Source organism: Balaenoptera physalus (genome assembly GCF_965194825.1).
Source record: "Balaenoptera physalus genome assembly, chromosome: 13".
NCBI classification, from domain to species: domain Eukaryota; kingdom Metazoa; phylum Chordata; class Mammalia; order Artiodactyla; family Balaenopteridae; genus Balaenoptera; species Balaenoptera physalus.
The window spans coordinates 101,245,159-101,270,147 of NC_138892.1; the positions used below are offsets into that span (position 1 = coordinate 101,245,159).

Consider the following 24,989-nt stretch of genomic DNA (forward strand, 5'->3'; position numbering starts at 1 on the left):
TCTATAAATGCAGCTTGGATAAAGGTGGTTGGTAATGTTATTCAAGTAGACTATATATTTGCTGATTTTTTGAGTAGCTGCTCTATCTGTTACAGACAGGTGTAAATATTTTTTACTTGTTTATTTCTCTCTTTAGTTCTGTCCATTTTTACTTCATGTATTCTTAAATAGTTTTTGACTCAAGCTCATTGGATCTAAGACCTAGATATTAGGTCTTCCTGATGTATTGTTTCATTGTGTCCTTTCTTTAAAATCATTTTATTATCCTGTCTTTTTTTTTTTTTTTTTGGCTGCACGGCGCAGCTTGCAGGATCTTAGTTCCCCAACCAGGGATTGAAACTGGGCCCTGAGCAGTGAAAGTGCGAAGTCCTAATCACTGGACTACCAGGGAATTCCCTATCACTCTCTTTCAATACTACTTTTCTTGAAGTATATTTTATCTGATATCCTCTCATTCTATTTTGAACCTATGACAATCCAATATTCAACGACATCATTCCACCAAAACTGTTCCTGTTGAGATCACTAACAATCTCCATATTGCTAAATCCAATGGCAATTCTCAGTCCTTATCTTACTAGGCTGTAAGGAAGGACTCAGCCTTTCCATAATAAAAATAACTCTAAGTCATGTATTAAGATAAAAATTCAATTAATAGAAAACATGCTTACTGTCTAACTCCCTTGGACAAACATTGTATAATACCTTTATAGTTTTTCTATATTATACTCTTCTTTGTTCTTCTAAAGTGTTATTCCGGGACTTCCCTGGTGGTGTAGCGGTTAGGACTCTGAGCTTTCACTGCCGAGGGCCCAGCTTCAATCCCTGGTCAAGGAACTAGGATTTCATAAACCTCATGGAGTGACCAAAAATAAATAAAGTGTTGTTCCTTTTGTTTTCAAATGTATATTTGACCTCTTTTATAATATGTGTTATCAGTACCTCTTTCACATGTATGTTATCAGTAGACCTTTCCAATAACCTTTTTGGAGTTTACTAATTTATGACAAGGTCTACCTTTTCCTTACCTGCTAAATATTAAATGTCTCATCTTCCACACTGATGAAGCCCCTCTTTTTCTATCTACTATTGCCTAATGATAGGTGTGCCTCACCTTGGAGTGGGTCTTTGGTGTATTCATGTATATAAAGGAGAGCCTATAATTTTAATTTAAAAGCTGGGGTGCTGGTACCTAGGTCCTACCTGTTAAGCATTTTATTTACTTCCTATACTATAGTTTCCATAAATGACAGTGTTTTACTTCTTCTAGAAAACTGGCACATTCTTGGACGAATCTAGAGCAACACAGGTCCTGAGACCAGTGGCGGTGGGCTTCCAGGATCTGACCTAGTGTGTATATGGTATAATCCCTTGGTGCCTTATTTCCTTCAGGTGCCAAGGAAACTCCATTTTTCTGAGCTGTTTTCAGAGAGATACTGCTGTTTTCCGGTAAGGATCATAAACTGACCCTGTCTGTCTGTTTACCCATCTGCATGTAGCTTCTTTGTTACTGCTTCTTACTTGGACCCCAGAAGATTTCAGTCTACTATTTTTGGACCTAGAATACATCTACTTTGTATTTATTATTATTATTATTATTTTTTTTAATATTCAAACAGAAAGTCACAAAAATTATAATCATCCTCATCAGTTCACTCAGTCCCATGTAATTATTTTTTTTTTCATCTTGATCTTTTGTTAGCACTTATACGAATTCATCAGTTTTCCATTAGAGTTCTGAAAATGCTTATTCATTCAGTTCAGCAGTATAGTCGGTTACCAGAAACCTGTACTTGTCAGAGTCTACTTTGTATTAATACGGCTTATCCCAAGGGTCAGGATGGGGGCCCACTCCTACTTAGTTCACTGTAAACTATTATGTTTTTCTTTCTGCAAATTTGGAATTGGTATACCAGAAAAAAATTGGTGTTTTTCTTTTTTTCTTGGTTTATTCTGGCAAGTTTTCCAACATTAATGTAAAGCTCTAATCAAATTTCAACCACCCTCAGGGCTCTGATGAGGTAGAATGGAAACTATGACACTAAACAAGGATGTAGTAATTTAGAAACAAAATGTGCTTTGAGTCATTATATGCTTCTAATTATCATGAGTATCCTGTAAACTGCAAGTTAATGAACTGTGGAGTGCAACCCACAGGAAATCCTCCTTGAGCCCAGGAAGATTCCAGCAGGTCACCTTTAACACCTAGAGGGTACATTGTAGTCTTATTTTCAAGGACTCACTTCTATTCCAAGTTCTTTTTCAGAATGAGCACAGGCTGCAGTAGGTTATTTTCTTGTCTGTCTTCTCTAACAGAAAATGGCCTCAAATGATTGGTAAACTCCTGCAGAGCAGGGCATTGTATGCCACTGTTTACCCAGGATCATGCTTAGTGCTAGACAGAAAAGCATGCATAGACATCTGTGATAAGGAAAAGAATGAAAAGAAATAGAAATGAAGAGAAAAAGAAAGACAAAGGCAAGAAAGCAGTCTAATAAGTGGCAGGGGGTCTCAGCAAGAATGAACCTCCCAGTCAGAACTAGACACAACTTACCTACAGAGATAAGAGGTGAATGTTTGGGTCCAGGGAGTCAGGATCCTTCTGGGAGTACAGGCAAATTTTTGAGTTTGTGCAGGTATGTTTTTCTCAGTAGAGTCCAAAACTTTTATCAGATTCTCAAAAAGTTCGACTAATACAGAATATAAGCTGTATTCAGAATCAGTGGTTACCAACCCCTGACTCTTCCCCTCCCCATCCCACCTCTATGACTGCAGTGATGATTTCACGAGTGTATACATCATGGATGTATAAATTACCGAATTGTACACTTTATGCGCAGTTTGTGGTATGTCAATTAAACCTCAGTACAGCTGGTTTTTATTTTTTTCATAAATTTATTTATTTTTTTGGCTGCGTTGGGTCGTTGTTGCTGCGCGTGGGCTTTCTCTAGTTGCGGCGAGCAGGGACTACTCTTTGTTGCGGTGCACGGGCTTCTCATTGCGGTGGCTTCTCTTGTTGCGGAGCACAGGCTCTAGGCACACGGGCTTCAGTAGTTGTGGCACGTGGGCTCAGTAGTTGTGGCGCACAGGCTTAGTTGCTCCGTGGCATGTGGGATCTTCCCGGACCAGGGCTTGAACCCGTGTTCCCTGCATTAGGCAGGTGGATTCTTAACCACTGCATCACCAGGGAAGTCCCTATCCACTCTTTTTTAGATTCTTTTCCCATATAGGCCATCACAGAGTATTGAGTAGAGTTCCCTGTGCTATACAGTAGGTCCTTATTAGTTATCTATTTTATATATAGTAGCCATTCCATACACTTTTTAAAAAAATATTTATTTGTTTATTTATTTGGCTGTACCAGGTCTTAGTTGTGGCACGCAGGATCTTTGTTGTGGAATCTCTCGTTTCGGCATGCAGGATCTAGTTCCCTGACCAGGAATCGAACCCAGGCCCTCTGCATTGGGAATGCTGAGTCTCAACCACTGGACCACCAGGGAAGTCCCTCCATACACTTCTAAGGTTAATGTATCAGGAGTTGCCAAGACCACCCCCAAGCTCAATGATTCACTAGGAAGACTCATAGGACTCAGCATAGAGTAGTACTCACAGCTAAGATTTATTATAGTGAAAGAGTACAAAGCAAAATCAGCAAAGGGTTTGTGGGGCAAAGCCTGGAAACTGGGTGCAAGCTTCCCCGAGTCCTCTCCCAGGGCAGTCATGGGTATACTTCATTCTCCCAGCGATGACTTGTGACAACATGTGTGAAACACTGTCTACCAGGGAAGCTCACTGGAGACTCAGCTCCCTTGCCCCTTCCACACAGTTATTTCTGCCTTACTCTATTGGCCAAGTCAAGTCATATGGCTGAACCTAAAGTTAAGGGGAAGCATATCTCTCCCTTTTAGTAGAAGGAACTTGTCTTTGTTCATTTGGGCTGCTAAAACAAAAATACCAAACTGGGTGGCTTATGAACAGCAGAAATTTATTTCTCACAGTGCTGGAGGCTGGGAATTCCAAGATCAAGTCACCAGCAGGTTCAGTGTCTGGTGAGAGCCTGCTTCCTGGTTCATGGACTGCCATCTTTTTGCAGTAATCTTACATGGTGGAAGGGGCAAGGGAGCTTTCTTGTGGGGCTTTTATAAGTGCACTAATCCCATTCGTGAGAGCTCTGTCTACATGACCTAATCATCTCCCAAAGGCCCCACCTCCTAATACCATCACCTTGGGGGTTAGGATTGCAGTATATTAATTCTGGGGGACACAAACATTCAGACCATAACAGAACTACAAAAACCACTTGGTAGAGAGCATGGAATTGGGTGTGGGGTGGGGTGGGTGAAGAATAGGGGCCATACATATTCCACTTTCTCACACAAAGTCAAACCGTTTTCTAAAGTGGTGGTACAACTTTACACTCTTACTAGCAGTAAAGACAGTCCCCGTTTTGCATTCTTGCCTGCAGTTGATATTTGCAGACATTCAAAGGTCTGCCAGTCTGGTAGGCACAAATAACAAAAGAAAAACATGGATGAATTGGACTTAATCAAAAATTTAAAACTTTTATAAACTATCTTAACTGCTGTGGTCTGAATGTTTGTGTCCCCCCAATTCATATGTTGAAATCCTAATGACCAATGTGATGGTATTAGTTGCTGGGGGCCTTTGGGAGCTGATCAGGTCATGAGGGTGGAGCTCTCATGAAAGGGATTAGTGCACTTCTAAAAGCTCCATAAGAAAGCTTCCTTGCCCCTTCTGCCATGAAAGAATACAACGAGAAGACTGCAACCCAGAAGGTGGCCCTCATCCAAACAAGCAGGCACACCGAGCTTGGGCTTCAGCCTCCAGACCAAAACTGTGAGAAATAAATTTCTGCCGTTCATAAGCTATCCAGGCTACAGTATTCTGTTAAAGCAGTCCAAAAGGACTAAGATATTAACCATTTTTAAATGTACAGTTCAGTGGAGTTTATTCACATTGTTGTGAAGAAGCAGATATCCAGAACTTTTTCATCTTGCAAATATGAAGCTCTATACCCATTAAACAACTCTTGTTTCCCCTTCCCCCAGCCCCAGGTAACCAGCATTCTCCTTTATGTTTCTATGAGTTTGACTGCTTTAATTTGTTTTTCTTTTTTTAAAAAAAATTTTGGGACTTCCCTGGTAGTCCACTGGTTAATACTCCGTGCTCCCAATGCAGGGGCCCCAGGTTCCATCCCTGGTCAGGGTACTAGATCCTGCATGCCACAAGGAAGATCCCACATGCAGCAACGACGATCTCGCACGTAGCAATGATGATCCTGCATGCCGCAACTAAGACCCAGCGCAGCCAAATACATAAATAAATTTTTTAAAATATTAAAAAAAAATTTTTTTTGGCTGTGCCATGCAGCATGTGGGATGTTAGTTCCCCAACCAGGGATCAAACCCACATCCCCTGCATTGGAAGTGAGGAGTCTTAACACTGGACAGCCAGGGAAGCCCTGAGTTTGACTGCTTTAAATACCTCACGCAAACAGAATTATACAGTACTTTTCTTCTTGTGACTGGCTTATCTCACTTAGCAGAATGGCCTCAAGATTCATCCATGCAATGGGATATGCAGGATTTCCTTCCTTTTGCAGCCTGAATAATATTCGCTTGGATGTGGGGCTTCCCTGGTGGCGCAGTGGTTAAGAATCCGCCTGCCAATGCAGGGGACACGGGTTCGAGCCCTGGTCCAGGAAGATCCCACATGCCATGGAGCAACTAAGCCCATGTGCCACGACTACTGAGCCTGAGCTCTAGAGCCACAACTACTGAGCCCATGTGCCACAACTACTGAAGCCCGCATGCCTAGAGCCCGTGCACCGCAACGAAGAGTAGCCCCCGCTCACCACAACTAGAGAAAGCCCGCACACAGCAACAAAGACCCAATGCAGCCAAAAATAAATAAATTTTAAAAATTAAAAAAAAATTCCCTTGGATGCATATTGTACACTGTGTTTATCCATTCATCCATTGCTGGACACTTGGGTTGCTTCCACTTCTTGGCTATTGTGAATAGTGCTGCTATGAACATGGGTATGCAAATATCTCAAGACCCTGCTTTCAATTCTTTTGGTCATATAGCCAGAAGTGGGATTGTTGGATCATATAGTGCTCCACATTTAATTTTTTGAGGAAACTCCATAGTATTTTTCATACTGGTTATACCATTTGACAAGCCCACCAACAAAATTTAAAACTTTTGTATTTCAAAGGACACTATCAAGAAAGTGAAAAGAGGGAATTCCCTGGCAGTCCAGTGGTTAAGACTCCATACTTTCACTGCTGAGGAACAGGGTTTGATCCCCAGTCAGGGAACTAAGATCCCACAAGCCACAGTGTGGCCAAAAAAAAAAAAGTGCAAAGACAATCTACAGAATGGGATTCACAAATCATATATTTGACAAGAGACTCATCCAGACTATATAAAGAACTCAATAAAAATAATAAATAAAAAATAAAGAATAGCCAAAGCAATCTTGAGAAAGAAAAATGGAGCTGGAGGAATCAGGCTCCCTGACTTCAGACTATATTACAAAGCTACAGTAATCAAGACAGTATGGTACTGGCACAGAAAAAGAAATATAGATCAATGGAACATGATAGAAAGCCCAGAGATAAACCCACACACATATGGTCACCTTATCTTTCAGAAAGGAGGCAAGAATATACAGTGGAGAAAAGACAGCCTCTTCAATAAGTGGTGCTGGGAAAACTGGACAGCTACATGTAAAAGAATGAAATTAGAACACTCCCTGACACCATACACAAAAATAAACTCAAAATGGATTAAAGACCTAAATGTAAGGCCAGACACCATCAAACTCTTAGAGGAAAACATAGGCAGAACACTCTATGACATAAATCACAGCAAGATCCTTTTTGACCCACCTCCTAGAGAAATGGAAATAAAAGCAAAAATAAACAAATGGGACCTAATGAAACTTAAAACCTTTTGCACAGCAAAGGAAACCATAAACAAGACGAAAAGACAACCCTCAGAATGGAAGAAAATATTTGCAATGAAGCAACTGACAAAGGATTAATCTCCAAAATTTACAAGCAGCTCAATATTAAAAAAACAAACAACCCAATCCAAAAATGGGCAGAAGACCTAAATAGACATTTCTCCAAAGAAGATATACAGATTGCCAACAGACACATGAAAGAATGCTCAACATCATTAATTATTAGAGAAATGCAAATCAAAACTACAATGAGATATCATCTCACACCGGTCAGAATGGCCATCATCAAAAAATCTACAAACAATAAATGCTGGAGAGGGTGTGGAGAAAAGGGAACCCTCTTGCACTGTTGGTGGGAATGTAAATTGATACAGCCACTATGGAGAACAGTATGGACGTTCCTTAAAAAACTAAAAATAGAACTACCATATGACCCACCAATCCCACTACTGGGCATATACCCTGAGAAAACCATAATTCAAAAAGAGTCATGTACCACAATGTTCATTGAAGCTCTATTTACAATAGCCAGGACATGGAAGCAACCGAAGTGTCCATCAACAGATGAATGGATAAAGAAGATGTGGCACATATATACAATGGAATATTACTCAGCCATAAAAAGGAACGAAACTGAGTTATTTGTAGTGAAGTGGATGGACCTAGAGACTGTCATACTGAGTGAAGTAAGTCAGAAAGAGAAAAACAAATACCGTATGCTAACACATATATATGGAATCTAAAAAAAACAAACAAAAAAATGGTCATGAAGAACCTAGGAGCAAGACGGGAATAAAGATGCAGACCTACTAGAGAATGGACTTGAGGATACGGGGAGGGGGAAGGGTAAGCTGGGACAAAGTGAGAGAGTGGCATGGACGTATATACACTACCAAACGTAAAATAGATAGCTAGTAGGAAGCAGCTGCATAGCATAGGGAGATCAGCTCGGTGCTTTGTGACCAGCTAGAGGGGTGGGATAGGGAGGGTGGGAGGGAGGGAGATGCAAGAGGGAAGAGATATGGGGACATATGTATATGTATAACTGATTCACTTTGTTATAAAGCAGAAACTAACACACCATTGTAAAGCAATTATACTCCAACAAAGATGTTAAAATAAATAAATAAATAAATAAATAAAAACACAAGTAACCCAATTAAAACAGAAGCAAAGGACTTGAATAGACATTTCACCAAAGAAGATATACAAATGGCCAATAAGCCCATAAGAAAGATGTTCGAAAGCATTAGTCATTAAGGAAATGCAAATCAAAACCACTTTGAGATATCATTTCACACCCACTAGGATGCATAAAATCAAAAAGTCAGATATTAACAAGTGTTGTTCAGAATGCAGAGAAATCAAATCCCTCACACACAGGACAAAAATATCTACCCATTCAATTATGTTGAATATCTGCATAATATTCTATTACAGGATGTTTCAAAATTTAGTTTTACCAGTTTCCTATCAGGACATTTAGTTTTTTATATGACTACTTATACTCTTATTTTCCTTTCTGTTTTAATCTTTTTATTACACAGATTTATTTTTACATAATTTATATATGATAAGGTTCACCCATTGAAAGTGTACAATTCAATAATTTTTAGCATTTATACAGAGTTGTGGAACCAGATTATTAGATGAATAATCTAATTTTAGAGTGTTTCCATCACCCTAAAAAGAAACTTTGTACCCATTAGAAGTCATTTTTAATCTCTGTGTCCCCATCCCCCTTTGTTTTCCTCCCCTTAGTTCTAGGTCACCACTAAAGGTACCGTCTTTCTCTCTATAGATTTGCCTGTTCTGGAAATTTCATACAAATTGAGTCATATAATATATGGTCTTTTGTGACTGGCTTTATACACATATGGTTTCAAGGGTCATCTATATTACAGCATGTATCAGTACTTCATTCCTTCTTGTGACTAAGTACTATTGCATTGTACGGATATACCACATTTGGTTTTCCGTTTATCTGTCAATGGATATCTGTCAATGGATATATGGGTTGCTTCCAGTTTGGGGTTACTGTGAATTATGCTGCAACAAACATGTGTGAACAAGTTTTAGTGTGGACAAGTTTTCATCTTTTATGGGTAATATATCTAGGAGTGGAAATGCTGGGTCATATGGTAACTATTTTCTTTATAAACTCTACTTATTTTGTCTTGTTTCTTCTCCAAAACACATCTTTTTCAAAATATTCCTCCTCTGATATATACAAATGGTACACAGATAAGGAAATACAAAGACCGAAAAAATGCTCAATCTCGTAATAAAAATGCAGATTTAAAATACAGGACTCGGGCTTCCCTGGTGGCACAGTGGTTAAGAATCCACCTGCCAATGCAGGGGACACGGGGTCGAGCCCTGGTCCAGGAAGATCCCACATGCCACAGAGCAACTAAGCCCGTGCGCCACAACTACTGAGCCTGCGCTCTAGAGTCCGTAAGCCACAACTACTGAGCCCACGAGCCGCAACTACTGAAGCCCACGCGACTAGGGCCTGTGCTCCCAACAAGAGAAGCCACCGCAATGAGGAGCCCGCGCACCGCAACGAAGACCCAACGCAGCTAAAAATAAATAAATAAATAAATAAATAAATAAATAAATAAAATAATAAATTTAAATAAAATAAAATACAGGACTCCTTTCTCACTTCAGGTTAATAAAGATGAAACGGGGGCTTCCCTGTTGGCACAGTGGTTGAGAATCTGCCTGCTAATGCAGGCGACACGGGTTCGAGCCCTGGTCTGGGAAGATCCCACATGCCGCGGAGCAACTAGGCCCGTGCGCCACAGTTAGTGAGCCTGCGCGTCTGGAGCCTGTGCTCCGCAACAAGAGAGGCCGCGATAGTGAGAGGCCCGCGCACCGCGATGAAGAGTGGCCCCCGCTTGCCGCAGCTGGAGAAAGCCCTCGCACAGAAACGAAGACCCAACACAGCCATAAATAAATAAATAAATTAATTAATTTTAAAAAAACGCAAATGAGTTAAAAAAAAGATGAAACGTTTCATAATAAAACGTTTTAGTAAAAGTGTATAAAAACTGGTATCCTTGTACCTTATTGGGTATTTAACTTTAGTCCACTTCTTGAGCATATAGTCAAGAGACAGGGTGCCAGTTCCAGTTTTGACGATTCATTCAATTTTTTAAAAGTGAGATTTGAATTTAATCTCTGAAACCTATCCCAACTCAGATGATTTAGTCATATCAATTAAGTCACAAAGCCTAGAGCAATCCAGAAAGGGTAGTTAAATTCTCTTCAGAAATTCTCTTCAGAATAAGAAAGGCGGGAAATACCTGCCTTTGAAGGTCTGCACTTCGCCAAGCGTGTCCTGCGTTTCAGCCGGAAAGGGCTTCAGCCGCACGGAAACTAGCGGGTTGCTGGTGCCGCCCGAGCCTGCGCGGCGAAGCCTCGCGGGAGACCTGGCGCCTCCGAAGCCCCGCCTCCTTCCGGGTCCGCGGTTTGGTCCAGAGCGCGCCCAGCCTCCCGTAACTGCGGTGCGGGGCCGGGGGCGGGGGCGGGGGCAGGCCCTGGGCCACCATTGGGGCTGGAGCGGTGGGAGTGGAGGGAGGTGGACGGCCGGCAGGACCTGCGGTTTCAGCGGTGCCGCGCCACCGTGGCCCGCCCGGATCACGGACAGATGTTACTAGATTCGTTGGTGCCACTCTGGGACTTGACATCCAAGAGGGCGGCGCTGTGAAGACCTAGAGCGTAGAGCTAGAGCGGGCCGGCTCAGGCCTCACCTGGACCCTCGACCCAGACATCATCCCGCAGCTCAGAGGCCCCAGGCTCAGAGGGGCTCCCTCTGCCTCTCCCCTTGTCTAACTTGCTGGGTCCTGGGCAGGGGCCTCCAGCGCAACCTCAGCTGGAGCCAGCCAGTTGGAACCTTGGCCAAATTTCTGAAGCAAACATTTTTGGGACCCCTCACCTCCCCACCTCCTAAAATGGCACTTTGCAACTTGAATTGTATCTGAAGTCCAGGTGGCTCTGGGAGTTGTGGAAGGAGACCCTGTCAACCAAGTACCACTTCAGCCAGCCATCTAACATTAATTGTGCCAGTTATCAATTTACTGCCTCAGCTCCAAATTCGTCCTTCAAGACCTGTCTCGTGGGACTTCCCTGGTGGCTCAATGGTTAAGAATCTGTTTGCCAATGTAGGAGACACGGGTTCGAGCCCTCGTCCGGGAAGATCCCACATGCGGTAGAGCAACTAAGCCCGTGCACCACAACTATTGAAGCCCGCGCGCCTAGAGCCCTTGCTCCGCAGCAAGAGAAGCCACCGTGATGAGAAGCCCGCGCACCACAGCAAAGAGTAGCCCCTGCTCTCTGCAACTAGAGAAAGCCCGTGTGCAGCAACAGAGACCCAACACAGCCAAAAAAGAAGACGTGTCTTGTGGTAATGCTTGGAATTCCATTTATTTATTTATTTATTTATTTATTTATTTAGGCTGCGTTCTTTTGCCTTCAACACTCTTGATTTTCTTGATTTTCCAGCTCTGGCCTGTGCAATCTAGTAAATTCCTCTGCTAGCCAGTAGATTGCAACTATGCCTTTTCCAGTGAGATCTGAACCTCAGCTTTGGGGAGGTGGCCTCCCAAAGTTGTCCTTCCTTGGATATTCTCCCTCAGCCCTAGGATACCATATTGCGTTCTCTTCCATCTTTTTTAACTTGTTCTTATCATAGCCTGATTTTTTTTTTTTTTTAATTAAACTTTCCCTGTTTAAGTCAATGTGTGGTTTTGGTCTTCTTCTTTATGTTTTTAGTTGTCGAAGTTTCGGTATTCTGATAGGAGCCAGACTGATATACTTAATAAAAATCAATTATATGTCAGGCAGTGTTCTAGGCATAACAAGACAAGGTACTTGCTTTTATGGAGCTTATCCTCTGCAGAGATTAACTAAACCCTAATCCACAAAGTAGACTCAGCCATACAAAATTCTGAGGCAGAATATTCCAAGCACAAGAGGATAAATGTCAAGAACCTAAGTGATCATGAACTTGATGTACATGAGAACTAGAAAGACCAGTGGGGCTAAACTTCAGTGAGCAAAGAAAGTAACAAGAGCAAATCCTTTGAAGAAGCAAACCCTTTAGGCAAGGGAAGCAGAATTTAGTGTCAGGACAGTTATGAGAATGAATGAAAGCAGATACAAAAAGCTACACCAGGGTAATAAGAATAAACTGGGATATATGGTCACCCAGTTTATAGGCCACAGCAAAGGAGTCTGGATTCTATTTTTTTTTTTTTTTTTTGCTTTTTTGATTTTTTTTTATTACTCAAAAATCTCCATTTTGGGCTTCCCTGGTGGCGCAGTGGTTGAGAATCTGCCTGCCAATGCAGGGGACACGGGTTCGAGCCCTGGTTTGGGAAGATCCCACATGCCGCGGAGCATCTAGGCCCGTGAGCCACAATTACTGAGCCTGCGCATCTGGAGCCTGTGCTCCGCAACAAGAGAGGCCGCGATAGTGAGAGGCCCGTGCACCGCGATGAAGAGTGGCCCCCGCTTGCCGCAACTGGAGAAAGCCCTTGCACAGAAATGAAGACCCAACACAGCCATAAGTAAATAAATTAAAAAAAAAAAAACTCCATTTTTATTTCATTTATTTATTTATTTTTATTTTTTTGGCCGCACCGTGTGGCTGGTGGGATATGTTCCCCAACCAGGGATCAAACCCAGGCCTCTGCAATGAAAGTGCCTAATCCTAACCACTAGACCACCGGGGAATTCCACCCCCAACAACAAAAATCTCCATTTTAAAATTTAGCTTTCTTTTCTTTTGCCTTCAACACTCTGTTCTTTTGCCTTCAACACTCTTGATTTTCTGCTCCTCAATAAGGAAAGCATGCTTGATCCTGTCATGGACACATTAGCTCCCATGGACCCACCATAGGTCCTGCTGACATGCTTTTTCGTTTTAGACAACCTCATAAAAACTTTAGGTCTCACAGCATGAACCCCTCAAAGTCAGCCTGGGCACACACTATATGTAGATTTTGGGGTTCCAGATGGCCTAGTTTTGTTAGAGGCTGTTGTAGGACAGCCTAGGACGTACATCAAACACTGGGCCATTCTGCATACCTCTAGATACCATCCCCTGGATACTATCTTAAGTGGAATTGGAAGGCTTTGAGCAGGGAGTGACATGATCTGATTTTAAAAGATCACTCTGATCATGTGAAGAATGAATTATAAGGAAGCAAAGGTGGAAAAAGGGAGCTAAGGCAACCACAATTTTGGAGAATACGGTGCACTCACTGGGGCTCTTTCAGGACAGCCAGGGTATTTCATCCTTTCATCCCCTCTGACACACAGAGCACCACAGTGTAAGGACTATGTTGGGGGTAAGGAAGCCTTTATGGAGCTCCTGCCTGGGCTAGTAGAAATATCTGTAGTAAATGAATGGAAACTAGGGAAGGGAGTGTCAGAACTACATGAAAGGAAAGCATGGAGGTGTGGAGTGCCTGTAGTGGGTATGAGGTGTTTGTTTCTTCTTTTTTATTATTTATTTATAACTAATTATTTTTTATTTTTATTTTTTATAACTCATAGCACACTTATTTACAAAACAGAAACAGACTCACAGACTTCGAAAACAAATTTATGGTTACCAAAGGGGAAAGGTGGTGGGGAGAGGGACACATGAGGAGCTTGGGTTGAACATACACACACTGCTGTATATAAAATACATAGTCAACAAGGACCTACCGTAGAGCAAAGGGAACTCTACTCAATATTCTGTAATAACCTATATGGCAAAAGAATCTGAAAAAGAATGGGGATATATATATATATATAGAATACATATGTATAACTGAATCACTTTGCTGTACACCTGAAACTAACACAACATTGGTAATCAACAATACTCCAATATAAAATAAAAATTAAACAAAAAAAAGAAAGAAATGGTGAATCAAAATGAAAGGTAGCAGGGACCTTGCCCCTGGAGGGGTTGTTAAGCCAGGGGACTGTTTTTCCTGTAGTCGATTGGAAGCTATTGAAGAATTTTTAAGCAGGACAGTGATTTAAATGTATATGTATATGTCATGTGGATGCCCTGACATCAGTGTAGGATGAATTTTAGAGATCAGAGACTGGAGGAGAAAGGAAATAGGTAGGAGCATAAGAGAAAAATCAGAAGAATTCTCACTGGGGAAAGCAAGCAATGTAATTTATTAAGTATGCAAGGCAATGCACTAAGGCTTTTCCATTTCATCTGCATAATAAGCAAGTATTGCTATTTTCATTTGTACGAGACTCTCGTATAAGAAACTTACTTAAGGTTACAACAGGTACTGGGTGGCCACATTGGGATTAAAGCTGATTTTGTTGTCACAGGAAGGACCAAAACAACAAAAAAACCAAGTCTGTGATGTTATATATACATTCAGAATTTTTATTTCAAAACAAAGAACCATAGTAACAATAATAGAAAATCCGTTTGGAAATTATTCACAATCTGGTCACTGAGAAATGGGAAGACTTCCACACTGCATGACTGCCAACCCACTGGTTTCGAGGAGCCAGAGCAGAGGTGCAGTTAGAGGAAACTCAGCCGTTCCAGCAAAGCCGCACCCCATGGCTCTGTGAGTTTTTATCCAAAGGCTCAAGGACCAGAGGGAATGGTGAGAACTTGGAACCAAAACAATGGCAACAGGCAAGGGTTTGGCTGAAGGACCTGAAATATGTAAGCACCAAAGAGGGAAAGGGAGATCAAGCAACATATGAAAAAGGGAAGAAGGGCCCAATCTCCATTTCTAAAAATACTGGGTAACTGGATGAGCGTAGAGGTGTCCGTGGCCTCTGGCAAGTGTAAACCCCTCCATCTCACCTAACTCTCTGAACCGCCCCAGAGATAGAAGCTTCAGTTTGTTTCTTACCGCCTTCAAAGAATGCCTCCCTCTCCCCTGTGACTCCCCTCCAGCACCCCCCAGAGGCACCGAGTCCCGATGTCACACGCTTTCCTGTCTCTCCCTGTTGTCGGAGCATGGAGCGAGTCCTCCACTCTCAGTCTCAAAATTTAGGGAGTTCTCCCCTTCCTCTCCAACAAGGAAAGGCAGCCACATGAGACCGAACTCTAAAGTCTGAAAGAAAACCATAGATTCAAATTCCACCCAGCAGAGGCAGTGCTATTGACATACATAGGAATGAGTTTGAACACATTCTATCCAAAAGGGGGCCTTAGGAACATAGAGGAAACAAGTTACCCGTAAACTACTTCCACCCAGAGCAAGGTGACAGTGCACATACACTCACGCTCAAGTGTGGGCTCCACTGCACATCCACGCATACTGTCGAGTGTGGTCTGTGGGAAAGTTCAAGTCCCTGGAAGGGCACTTGACATAATACTATGGTAACATGGTAACAAGGGTAACTTGACATGGTAACAGACATAAACAAGCATGAGATGACCCTAATGTAACAACATACTTCAACTGGATAATAATCGTTCTGGAAAAATCCTCTCCCAGAGCTGAGGTTACAAATTCCAAGGTAGCTATGAACATCTCTAATTCTTTTAAAGCTATGGCTTAAAACAAAATAAAAATCAACATCTAAAATCTTCTAAAGAACAAACTGAAGAAATAACGAACCTCTACCGAGAACCAATATTTTGGCTTGTTCATTTAGAAGGCTCTCCCACCAGATGATAGGAGTATTTAAAAAAAAAAAAAAAAGTGAGTTCACTACAAAGAAGCCGTTTGGTCCAGTGAGGGGAGAGAGGATTTCTAGAAATAACCATCCCTTCTCTGGACTCCATCCAAAATTAGAACCCATCAACTACCATTAACTACAATGCCCATCTTAGTGATAATCCTAGATTTCAAGTAATACTACATATAATCTTAAACAAAGGAAAAAGTTCCAAAGGAAACTAATAGCTTCTTTAGACAGGCACATGACTTTTCTGAGAAATCTGAGTTTTCACCTGAAGGACAGAAATTGTTAAGAGGCAACGTGCAAACCTCACACACATCATACACCCTCCAACAATGCATCACATTTCTCCCTAAATTTGTCCCTTCTTATTGCACCTTAACCTCTTCGGTATTAAATCTTCCACCGTATAACCTCTTTAAGCACCTCCCTCTAACCTCAATTTCCTTATGCTTTCATTATTTGGTAAAATTACTTTATACTTACAAAAATAAATATTTATGCAATAAAGCCAAAAGATAAAATAAATAAAACTCAAGTTAGTTTGCTCTGCAGAGCCGTATGGAAGTGAGGGAGACGGTCTTATGGAATCCCTCTCTGCCCTCCACATTCTTATGTGTATCTGCTTCCTGGTAAGTCGAGGTTGGAGGAACTGCAGCCTCATGCCTACTCCCCTAAAGGCCCTCGAGAGACGATAGTAGAACCTAAGGGAGCAAGAGCTGGCAAAGTTGTCATATGCCAAGCAGCCAATCCCTCCTGAAATGAAGGCAGGTTCACTTGGTCTCTCCTGAACAGAAGAGAATGTCCAAGAAATGAAATTTTTAAAAGCCTTTGAAGATAACAACTAACCCCAGCGTTGGGATCCTCTGAGCGCCCATGAGTGTGTGGGATGAGAAAAGAATTGAGTAGCAGCATTCAGAAACAGTCCTGGGTTACAACCTGATGAGGTCTCTCTCTTGCTTAGGGAGAGGTTGCGTTTTCATGGCAGGAGGGAGGTGGGAAGGAGGCACTGCTTAGACGTTGGTGTCCTTGGTGGGCTGGATGCTGTTCATCTCTACGATGGGACCTTTCTCACCTCGGTTACCCGCCGGCACCTGCCCTTCAAAGGCTCGTGTAATTTCCTCAAAAGTCCTGCCACGAGTCTCAGGGACTTTGAAGAAGGTGAAGATCCAGAAGATAACAAGGAAGCCGGTGAAGACAATGAAAACATAGGCTCCTAAATAGAACTAGTCAAAGGACACAAAAAAAGGAGAGTCAGTGTAAAAATCTGGTCACTGACAAACTCGTTTCCTTCACAATCGTATCTCCAATAGGCCTGAAGCCATAACCCTTCTAGACTTCATGAAGACAGTAAGGTTTCTTCAGAGACTTGTTTATGATGTCACTGGTAACTTACTGTATTTCTCTGCCATTTTTTGTCATTCCTTTTCCTAGTCATTGAAGTTAGCTGTTTCCAAATACCTATTGAGTATTTTAGGCCTTTTGATTATGAGTTTTAAGATCTGGGTTTCTGAAAGACTCATGGAAACCGGGAATGCATTCTAGATGTCCACTGCTAGTTCCTTTACTTAACAAATCAGCTCTAGGCCATTTTATAATAGGACCTATCTCATCATTAACATCATAAAGCCATTAATGCTAAGCCAAATGATGGATTTTAAATATTGGTTTGGAATCCTAAGGCTTATTATTACCATTCTGTTTCTAGGCAGAACTATGTATTAGCTGGTTTCAAGATGGGCTGGGTGAGTTTTAAGTTACTTACTGCAGCTGAGGGGAAGAGCAGTCCAACCAAAAAGTTGGAGGTCCAGTTGGAACAACCAGCCACTGCCATGGCAGCCGGGCGGGGTCCCTGGCCGAAGAGTTCAGCCACAATAAACCAGGGAATGGGGCCTGGGCCAATTTCAAAGAAGGCCACGAAGGCCAAGATGGCCCCAATACAGATAAAGCTCATCCAACCATAATTATCCTACGAGAAAGGAACAAAGGAAAGTTAGTATTAGAGACAGCATGCCCCAGGCAGCATCCAGCTTCCCAGAGATGAGGACTGACTAATAATGAAAAGTTCCTTCTGTCCCATGGTATAAAGGAGTTACTGGACCTAGAAGCCTTAGGTCCTTGTTTCTTTCTTCTTTTTTTTTTTTTGGCCTCGCCATATGGCATGTGGTATCTTAGTTCCCCGATCAGGGATTGAACCCGTGCCCCCTGCACTGAGTGCAGAGTCTTAACCACTGGACCGCCAGGCAAGTCCTAGAAGCCTCGGGTCTTTGAAACCTAGCAGCGTGATCACAAATGTCATTCTGCACTGAGACCATTTTATCAGCTGTAAAAGGGGAATAATGACCTCAAGATTTCTTTAAGAATTAAATGAGATAATGTATTTTACAAACTATATGTTATATAGATATAGGGATTATAGCAATTTAATTATCTATCTCTGATAATCCACTTGTCTTTAAACTCTGGGCATGTTGCCTCTCCCAAATGTCATTTGTATGATCTCCAAACCTCAACTACCCACCCCCTCACCTTTCTGCACCACCCCCTTCCACCTCCTTCCTTCGCAAAGAGCACTCACCTTTAATAACAAAGAAATCGTCATGAGGATGGAACAAAAAGCCATCCCTCCAAGGCCTATCAGGTGTAGCGTCCTCCTCCCTGCCTTTTCTACCAGGAACACCTAAAAGAATAAAAAAGAAACATCTGCATTCCCTTTCATGAAAACAACTATATGAGCTCTGGAATCTGCCTGACCAACAGCAGGATACCTGTTATAGTCACACTTCCTCTCTTCCAGCTTCTAGTTAAAAGCATCTTACATAATCCCCTCTATACTTCCTCTCGCCTATCCATTCCCTACTTGTTTGAAGAGTGAAGACTGTTTTACCCATCATTCAATAGCCCTTTTCCCCCAAAAGGAATTAAACGAAAAAAGGTTTAACTAAATGACAGAAGGGGGGTGTGGAAGGACATGAAACCCATCCTTGAACGTGTGTAGCAAGAATTCTTCTCCCACCTCAACAATGATCAAAACATCCGACTTACAGAAACCACGGTGAAGATGGTATTAACCACGCCTGCACCAATAGTGGCATAGATCGGCTCCTTGACACCTGCATCTTTGAAGATTCCTGTCGAGTAATAGAACACCTAACAGGGAACAAAAGATGCAACTGTGAAATACAATTGTGCATAGCAGTTACACGGAACCCTCCAAAAAATCAACTCAAAAAAGTCCCAGAAGTTAAGGAGTACTTCCCAGGGATTTTTGTTCAATCACGGTATCTTTTCTGCAAATGAATGATCTCCTATATCTTATCTCTATTCTCTTCTTCAACTGTCTTCAATTCTAGCTACTTATTTCACTTTCTTTTCCTTCTAACTATGCTCATTCTTACTGCTCCATTTAGTCTCTTCCTTAAGTTTACTTTAGTAACTTACATATAAAGGCTTAAGTCCCTTTAAGGTTTTCAATTACCCTGTTCCAATAGACTTACTCCAACTCCCACCCTGACCAACAATGACAGGCATTGATGTCTCCACTTGATAGTGAAGAAACTGAAGAGTAACCTCAGCCTGATCGTAATTTAGAAGCAGAACTTGGGCTGGAATTCCAGGAACTAGGTCTTTGCAAGTGTTTTACGAAATAACACCAGCTATTATTTTAATTGAATATACACTATTAAATGAACTACAATTTAATGTATACTATTTTTATTATTTGCTCAACACTGTGCTAATACGTAGGGCTGCTACAACTACCACAGCTAAAGAGATGTCAAAACATTGGTCTCAGACCTCAAGATAGATAACAAAGGAACAGGATCTAGATCGCTCAGTCCCTCAGGTTTGGTTTAGGGGTTTATGATTTCACCCAGAGTACCTGCCCTCGTAGCAGCCAGTGTTCATCAGACTTTTTGATGAACATATGCTCCAACAATGGGAGTGACCGTCTCCAGAAACAAGTCTTCAAATCCCTACCAACCTAAGACAGAAACTATGTGTATTTTCCAAAATAAGATTCAGGCTGAGCTCCTGGAAACTGAGATATGGGGTGTCATCCTCAATGAAAACTGCTGCTCTAGGAGAGAAGCATGGAATGAAAAAGAAAAACCAAAAACGAAGAATATTTAATAATATAAAGCTTGTGAGGAAAGAAGTTTGAACAGTTAAAACTAGAGATGAATAGGTATGCCAATTCTCTTCCTTGTATAAAAGCTCACATATCAAAAACCTAACACGTATATACGCATCTCAAGCAAGCTTCTTACAGTAAAATCTTCCTGCCTGGTGCCATGGAGCTAGGCCACATCATCTTACCTAAAGGCAGTTTACTCTGCTGGGTAAACACTATCCAGCCTCTTACCCCTCTGCCTTTTAGGGAAATTAGAAAACATCATTTGTTCAAAGGTAGGTTGGAAAACTGACTTTCACACACCATTTCCTGAAAGGGCGGGGGTCGGGGCTGGGGGATGGGTAGGTCCTGCCGGCATAGCACTCATCTATCATTTGTAACTTTCCCAGGGTGGTCTTTTTCTGATCCTGTTTTGCAGGGCTTCGACTGGGGGGAGGCAAGCAGGCACCTGGGGTATAGAATTGAAGAAGGCGGTCCTTCTCAGGACATGTCTTGTATCTGGACACCTCACTCTAGTCCCAGCCTCGCTGTTCTGGAAAGCCTTGAGAGTATATTTGATTACGGTGGTTTTTCAAATGTGGAAATTTGAGATTGAGATCCATCAAAACCACCTGAGAGGCTTTTTCAAACTGTCTTTCCTCCCAAGGTCTGATATAACAGCCTCTAAGTCCTCAGGAGATGCACTGCTATTTCAAACACAAGTATCCTTGTGGTGCGTTAGGGAGAAAAGGCTAAGGACAAACTTAGTATTCTGAGTTATCACGTGTTTTGCAAAACGCTTTGTCACAAAATGATTTGATCACACTGATCACATTATGATGGGAAACCCTTAGGGCGTGAATCAGTACTTAGAAGGGGGACAGGGGTGGGTGTTCTTCATATCCAAATATTTTATCTGCAAAAGGATAGGTGTAGGAATGCCCTCTCTGCCCACAACCAAGACTCAAGAGCAGAAGCTGATTTTTGCATAGAATACTATGGCTACCTGCCCACTGCTAGCTTCCATTTTGCCTCCCACTTAACTATCATAGTCACTATTCTAAGTTGTAAAAAATATAGAGAATGATAAGCCCAGCTCACTCTGAATTTGCCTGTGTGCCCACACACCTCCTAATTGCTCCCCAGGGCTTTACACTGATTTTAGATTGCACAGTCCTGGGAAAAAACCCAAGGTGTATCAACTCTCAGATCTGCTTTGATTATATTGCCTACGTTATCACTGATAACATTATGTAATAAGACAGATCAGAGTTAAAGAGGACTGAAAATTTTTAAAATGAGTGGTCAAAAAAAGAGGATTAATAAAAATTGACAAATTGTGATACTCTATACATTAAAAAAAAATCTGGAAGAGGACAAATGTTAACTATAAGTTCCAAGGCTAAGGGTGACAAACTTTTAATTGATTTTCTCATCTTTCCACATGGAAAACATGTACTATAGATAATTTTAAGAAATAGGGAATTCCCTGGCAGTCCAATGGTTAGGACTCCGTGCTTCCACTACAGGGGGCATGGGTTTGATCCCTGGTTGGGGAACTAAGATCTGACCAAAAAAATTAAAAAATAAATAAATAAAAATGAAAAAATTTAAAAAACGAAATGGAAACCTGGATAAAGAGCATTTTCTGAGAGGCTGCTCTGTGGCAAGCATTGTGGGGGACCCCTGGATATAAAAGAAGGTGAGCAACAGCCAATGCTATTCACCTCTGGTCAGGTGTTTTAAGTGGAATACTGTAGGACACGTTTGACATACAAGTGGGCACTCACAGCGTTGATCCCCGAGAGCTGCTGAGAGAGCTGGAGCATGATGGAGATGATGATGGGCTGTCGGTAGCTGGGGGCTCGGAAGAGCTCCACCACAGTGACTTTTTTTTCCTGTGCCATTCTTACACTCTCATCTTTCATCTCCTGGATGTCCTGAGCCACATCCTGGGTGCCCCACAATCGCTGGAGAACTGGTGAAAAGCATGAAGAGGAAAGGTTAATGATAAGATGCTGTCCCGAATTCCTTTTCCCCATGAGACGGATGGGAAGAAGCCGCCCAGATGAGCCCTGCATCTGGCGGCTCAATCAGCATCTGGTTTTAACTCGCCTTCTCACCCCATCCTTCAGGGGCTGCAAGTTTCTGACTTAAGCATAATCAGTCAGGGAAAGGAGATGACAAAAACCAGATCCAATGTCCTCATCCTAAAATGAACCACAAGCCTAAGATTCCTACAGTGAAGGTGTGAAGGGTACTCACTCTCCTTAGCGCTCTCCTCTTCCTTTCTGTTAATGAGCAAGAATCTAGGACTTTCAGGGCAAAATGGAAGGGAGGCACATTGGAGGATGGCCGGGATGATGGTGAAGCCCAGGAGCAGGGGCCAGAGCTCTTTAGTCCCCAAGATGATGTTTAGCCCAAAGATCTAGAAACCAGACAAAGACAATACTATAAATTCCATACTTTACAGGCTACAAGTTGATTTAAAAAAAACGTTCAGAAGATCATCTGTTCTTTTATCACGGGAAAAGATAGTCTCTACTACTTTTTCTACCCTGCCTGCTTCCTTAGCCGTCTGTGAACTATGGTAATATTAATTAATATCTGAAACATATATAGTTGAATATGTGCCAGACGTTCTTTTTTTAAATTGAAGTATAGTTGATTTACAATGTTGTGTTAATTACTGCTGTACAGCACAGTGATTCGGTTATGCATAGATATATATATATTTTTTTAATATATTCGTTTCCATTACGGTTTATCATAGGATATTGAATACAGTTCTCTGTGCCAGACATTCTCTTGACTGTCTTCTCTATGTAAATTCATTTAATGAGTTGGGAAACTAACACTCAATAAGTTCTAGAGTACCTGGGCCACCAGAATCCCAATAACGATGCCCAGCTGGTTGAGAGTGCCAAAGGCCCCCCGCAGGGCAGTGGGCGATATCTCTCCAATGTACATGGGCACGAATCCTGTGCAGAGTCCACAGAAGAGGCCAATAACCAGTCGGCCCAGGATCAGCATTTCAACTGACTCCGCTATTTTGCAGAACCCCATAAGGCAGCCACCAGCGATGGCCAACAGGTTGACAATAAGCATTGAATTGCGCCTGAAAGATTAAACAAAAACAAGTGAAGTGGGACCTCCCTGGTAGCGCAGTGGTTAAGAATCCGCCTGCCAATGAAGGGGACACGGGTTCGAGCCCTGGTCCGGGAAGATCCCACATGCCCTGGAGCACTAAGCCCGTACACCACAGCTACTGAGCCTGTGCTCTAGAGCCCGTGAGCCACAACTACTGAGCCCACGTGCCACAACTACTGAAGCCCGCGTGCCTAGAGCCCGTGCTCCACAACAAGGGAAGCCACCGCAATGAGAAGTCCACGCACCGCAACTAGAGAAAGCCCCCACGCAGCAACTTAGACCCAATGCAGCCAAATAAATAAATAAATAAATAAAAACAAAAAACAAAAACAAGTGAAGTTAGCAAAATAGACCTGATCTACCCCTTTGTTCCTAATCATTCTACTCTTCTCCAGGCTCATGTATCTTTTGGTCTAATTTTTCCACTTTCTAGTATCAGAACATATCTGGTTGGGATAATCAAGATCAATGGTTCTTACACCTCAGTATGCATAAAACTCACCTAGAGAACTTGTTTAAGATTCTCCCCTCTACGTCCTATCTGTAGGCTAGGATTTTAGCAAGCACTTTAAGGCCAGTTGTTCTCAAAGTGGTCCACAAACTAACAGCATCAGCTAGAAATTTGCTAGAAATTAAAATTGTCCCACCCTACCCCAGACTAATCATTAGACCTGAATCTGGGTTGGAGCCCAGCAATCTGTGGGACTAGTTTTCCCTTGATGGGAATTTGAGGTGCTCTCATTCAAATGCATCATCACCTCCCTGCTCTAAGCCTCAATACTTGTCCTCAATGCAACCAGTATAGCCCCCTTCCTTGCCCAGTTTCTGATCAAGACCTGCCAAACCGGGACTTCCCTGGTGGCACAGTGGTTAAGAATCCGCCTGCCAATGCAGGGAACACAGGTTCGAGCCCTGGTCTGGGAGGATCCCACATGCCGCGGAGCAGCTAAGCCCGTGCGCCACAACCACTGAAGCCCGCACGCCACAGCTACTGAAGCCCGCGCGCCTAGGGCCTGAGCTCCACAACAAGAGAAGCTACCTCAATGGGAAGCCTGCGCACCTCAACGAAGAGTAGCCCCCGCTCACCGCAACTAGAGAAAGCCTGCGCGCAGCAACGAAGACCCAACTCAGACAAAAAAAAAAAAAAAAAAAAGTATTAATACCTGCCAAACCGGTTGACAAAGAGTCCAACAGAAAAGGAGCCAATCATACCACCAACGGAGAAGATGGCCACAGACAAGGACCACAGGGACGTGAGCAGCACCTCAGAGGGAGGGTTTTTTAACCTCTCTTGCAAAGTGTAATTGAGAAAGTCCTTTATGATCTGCAAATTAAAATGGTTGGTGGGAGAGGAGACCGTTACAACTGGATGAGAAAAGAAACAAACATTGGGGATCTTCCCCTCCCTAAGAGAACAGCATTACAGTTACTTTCTAGGTAGCGGATCAAAGGAATAAATAGATGGCAATGGAAGAGACAGGTAATACACTGGAGTTAATGTTACCAGCTCTGAAAAGAATAATTTTTTATTTGTCCTGAAAATTCCAGTAGGTAGTACTGATGTACTCTTGTTCAGTGACTATCCCAGCCACCCTCCCGCCCTGAGACTTTGTAACTAACCCCTAAGGGATAATAAAGGAATTGTATCACCATAGAGTGAGAGGCAGAATGGGTACAGTCCAGGGTACAGGGAGTCCCTGAGCCTTTTGCCTTGATCAATGATTCAATTAGACCCCCACCAATATCATTCCCCCTCTAGGTCTTAGCCAAGCTACCTACCAAGTCTGTCTAAACTTGTTAATTCTGGAAACCCTACCTAAAGGAATAATTACCCTATTCCAAACTCTAGCTGCCTGGCACTCACCACCTCAGGAGCATTGATGACTCCAGTGTTGTAGCCAAACTGGAAAGAGCCTATTGTAGCAATCGTGATGGCAAAGATCAGAGGGGCGGTGACCTGGGGGGGAGGGAGGAGAGAAGAAACAGTCTAAACTCTTGATGGATGATTGACTCTTATTAAGGAGATGTATATATTAGGAGAACTCAGCCTGTGAG

The 24,989-nt window shown here is 42.4% G+C and overlaps 2 protein-coding genes across 5 annotated transcripts in view; both read right to left on the reverse strand.

The window, feature by feature from the left end:
* GDF3 (growth differentiation factor 3) overlaps nucleotides 1-10,402 on the reverse strand; it is a 148,831-nt gene extending 138,429 nt beyond the window's left edge. Inside the window, exon 1 of the mRNA XM_082420302.1 lies at nucleotides 10,306-10,402. The gene's annotated coding sequence lies outside the window, so the exon portion shown is untranslated. The remainder of the gene's footprint in view (nucleotides 1-10,305) is intronic.
* A 3,985-nt stretch (nucleotides 10,403-14,387) lies between these two features.
* SLC2A3 (solute carrier family 2 member 3) overlaps nucleotides 14,388-24,989 on the reverse strand; it is an 81,418-nt gene continuing 70,816 nt past the window's right edge. For 3 of the 4 annotated variants that reach the window (XM_082420267.1, XM_082420268.1, XM_082420269.1), the window contains exons 2-10: nucleotides 24,799-24,891; nucleotides 24,098-24,258; nucleotides 22,662-22,902; nucleotides 22,050-22,212; nucleotides 21,575-21,762; nucleotides 18,716-18,820; nucleotides 18,249-18,350; nucleotides 17,436-17,639; nucleotides 14,388-16,896 (exon numbers count right to left, since the gene is read on the reverse strand). In XM_082420267.1, the coding sequence (XP_082276393.1) occupies nucleotides 16,684-16,896; nucleotides 17,436-17,639; nucleotides 18,249-18,350; nucleotides 18,716-18,820; nucleotides 21,575-21,762; nucleotides 22,050-22,212; nucleotides 22,662-22,902; nucleotides 24,098-24,258; nucleotides 24,799-24,891 (1,470 nt within the window). In that variant the 3' untranslated portion in view covers nucleotides 14,388-16,683. The remainder of the gene's footprint in view (nucleotides 16,897-17,435; nucleotides 17,640-18,248; nucleotides 18,351-18,715; nucleotides 18,821-21,574; nucleotides 21,763-22,049; nucleotides 22,213-22,661; nucleotides 22,903-24,097; nucleotides 24,259-24,798; nucleotides 24,892-24,989) is intronic. The other variant, XM_082420270.1, reaches the window with a different exon arrangement.